At 46.1% G+C, this 2,880-nt stretch overlaps 1 protein-coding gene across 1 annotated transcript in view; it reads left to right on the top strand.

The window, feature by feature from the left end:
- The first annotated feature begins 344 nt into the window (after positions 1-344).
- SF3B6 (splicing factor 3b subunit 6) overlaps positions 345-2,880 on the top strand; it is an 11,337-nt gene continuing 8,801 nt past the window's right edge. Inside the window, exon 1 of the mRNA XM_008060265.2 lies at positions 345-530. Coding sequence (XP_008058456.1) covers positions 501-530 — 30 coding nt within the window. The 5' untranslated portion in view covers positions 345-500. The remainder of the gene's footprint in view (positions 531-2,880) is intronic.

Raw genomic sequence — 2,880 nt, 5'->3', positions numbered from 1 at the left:
GCCCTACCTCTCACCGCCCTCCTCAGGCCCCGCCCCCTCCCGCTAAGCACCTGGGCCCCGCCCTACCTCTCACCGCCCTGCTTAGGTCCCGCCTTCCTTTCCTCCGCTACTCAGCTTAGCCCGCCCCACCTCTCACCACTCTCCTCGGGCCCCACCCCCTCCAGCCCACTTCCTCTGCTCAGGGCTGTCCCGACCAGAACATCGCCCCTTCTGGAGGCCACGCCCCGCCCTTTCCGGTACACAACCCGGAAGCGTTTTTGGACGTTCTGCCTTCCATCTTCCGGTCTCCGAAGGAGCTCAGGCTCGTTTTGCTTTGGGAGTCCATTTGAAAGGCGACACTACGTCAGCGCGTCTCGACGTGAGAAGGAGTATTCCGGCGGTGCTGCAATAGCTTCCGGCGGAGCTTGGATGTTGATGTCCTGCCTCTAAAGCTCAGCGAGGTCCGGAGGTGTCCGGAGGAATTCTTGTGTTTGTTGCGGTAACCTCATCAGTCTGCCAAGATGGCGATGCAAGCTGCCAAGAGGGCGAACGTGAGTATCGGGGTCTTCTGCGAAGGAAGGGGAGGGCTTCGCTGCTTCACTTTGTGAGCGGCGTGGGTCGGGGCATTCTTGCCCTTCCTCCGCCCCCAGGGCAGAGGAATCCCAGAATTCGTATCCCGTCAGCGAGGATATTATCCTGGCCCCATCTTCGGGGGTGCGCTCCTAGAGCGGCATTTCTGCCTCCTCCCCTTTTGAGGAGTCCTTCAGTCTCTATCCTAGTGTCCGTGGTAGTGTTAGCCCTACAGCCTCTGTTGCTTGATATACACCTAGGACCTGGTTAGAATCTTCTCTTCGTCTTAAAAGTAGTTAACTCAGACGAGTCCTCAATAAATAGCTTATTGGTTCACCAGCAACTAGAGCTCGGGATTTAAAAGGTCATGGAGATTTTGGGATCTTTTATTAATGTAGTAATTCAAACAGTATTTTGGGGCGGGAGGGCACCTGTTATGTGCCTGGCTTGCAAGATGGGAAACAGTTCATCACTTTTATTTATTGAACAGCTAATATGTGCCACTAGTCTTAGGTATTGGAGATACAGCAGTGAATGAAAGAAAGTCCTGCTTACATTCTCGTGTTTGAAATTGGAGTGGAAACGTATAAATTAAAGTCCCAAGAAACAGTAGTCAACAGTGAGATGCTTAGAGGTATAATAAAGTGAAGACATTATTGACTGTGTTGAGGTGGAGACTTTTGATGACCTTAATGATAGGAATCATTTCAGTGGATGAAAACTTGGTTGCAGTGGGATGAAGAGATGGTGGGAGTTAAGAAAATGGAGACACCTAAGACAGCTCTTTCCATGAGTTTTTGTGTAAATAAGAAGTGGAGAAATAGGATGACTTGTAAACGGTAGGTGATATAAAGTGTATTATGCCAGTGGAAATGATGCAGTAGAGTGGGAGAAACATGATCTGGAAGAAGGATAGGTTAAGTTCAAGAGTGAAAGTTTAAGTAGGTGAAGAGGCGCCATAGTAATAGAGGGAAAGTGGGTGGATATAGGTGAATGTAGTTGGTAGGTTTCGTGATAGAAAGATAAAGCACTTAATATTTGTTCTTATCTATTTTCTCCAAGAATTAAGAGCCAGGGTTATCTCCTGGGATGGACAGGGAAGAGGATACAGCCCAACTCAGATGTTGGAGGACGAGGTGGTCGTAAGGTTTGAGGAGAGAAGAGAAAATTTGATACAGTGTTTTGCAGAGTGAAAAAGCAAAATTACTAGAGAAGTGTATTATGATTGACAATATTGGTCGTCTATTTTAATTTAACCTTGAATCTTGAAATCTAAACTTTATTGTAATGATTTATTTACCGTTTATCGCCACTAGTTTGAGGGCAAGGAGTATCTTATTCCTCCATTTATACAACTGACAACTATGACAGAAATAGTTGTCAGTTTCATAAATAGTAATTGAGCAAATGTATGTCTAGCATGTAATCAAAAGTGTTAACAAGAAGCCATAGAAGTGAAATCTGGATAGGTGATATATATTTGAGAGTCATCAAAGAGAACGGAAAGAGTCAAGGAAGTATACAGTGGGTCAAGGAAAGAAGTCTACTGTAATCCCAGCACTTTGGGACGCCAAAGTGGAGGATCACTTGAGGCCAGGAGTTTGAGACCGACCTGGGAAACATAGTGAGACTCCAACTCAACAAAAAAGAAAAAATTGTAATGGTGTGCTCCTATAGTCATAGCTACTTGGAAGGCTGAAGCAAGAGGATTGCTTGAGCTTGGGAGTTTGAGGATACAGTGAGCTGTGGTGGCTCCACTGCACTCCCACCTGTAGATCCAGAGTAAGACCCTGTCTCAAAGAAAGAAAAAGAAATCTAAAGATAAAGATATGTGGAAAAACATAGTTTAATATCAAAGAAGACTGGGAAGAAATAGCCAGAGAGTTTGGAGGAAATAGAGTGTCCAAAGAGGACTAGTGAACAGTGTCCGAAACCTCAGGGAGTTATGATCAGACTCAAACACTGCAGTTAATTGGTCTTAGTAAATAAAGGCACTTTCAGCAGAGTGCTGGGATGGAAGCCAAATTGTGGTAGGTTTGAGCATCAGTGAAGTAAAGAATTGAGGCAGTGAATATAGATGTCCTTTTACCAGATGCTTGACTGAAAAATTTTAAAAGAGCAAGATAAACCGGGCTTGGTGGCTCAGCCTATAATTCCGCGCCTTTGGGAGGCTGAGATGAGTGGATTGCCTGAGCCCGCGGGTTCGAGACCCGCCTGGGCAGCAAGACCTCATCTCTACAATAAATCAAAAAATCTGCTGGGCATGGTAACACATGCCTGTAATTCCGGCTATTTGGAAGGCTGAGGAGGAAGGCTCGCCGGAGCCCAGCA

Source organism: Carlito syrichta, unplaced genomic scaffold, assembly GCF_000164805.1.
Source record: "Carlito syrichta isolate Samal-C Ts95f unplaced genomic scaffold, Tarsius_syrichta-2.0.1 Scaffold304574, whole genome shotgun sequence".
Classification (NCBI taxonomy): Eukaryota; Metazoa; Chordata; class Mammalia; order Primates; family Tarsiidae; genus Carlito; species Carlito syrichta.
The sequence above is the reverse complement of the archived record's forward strand: the minus strand, read 5'-3'. Positions and strand labels throughout refer to the sequence as shown.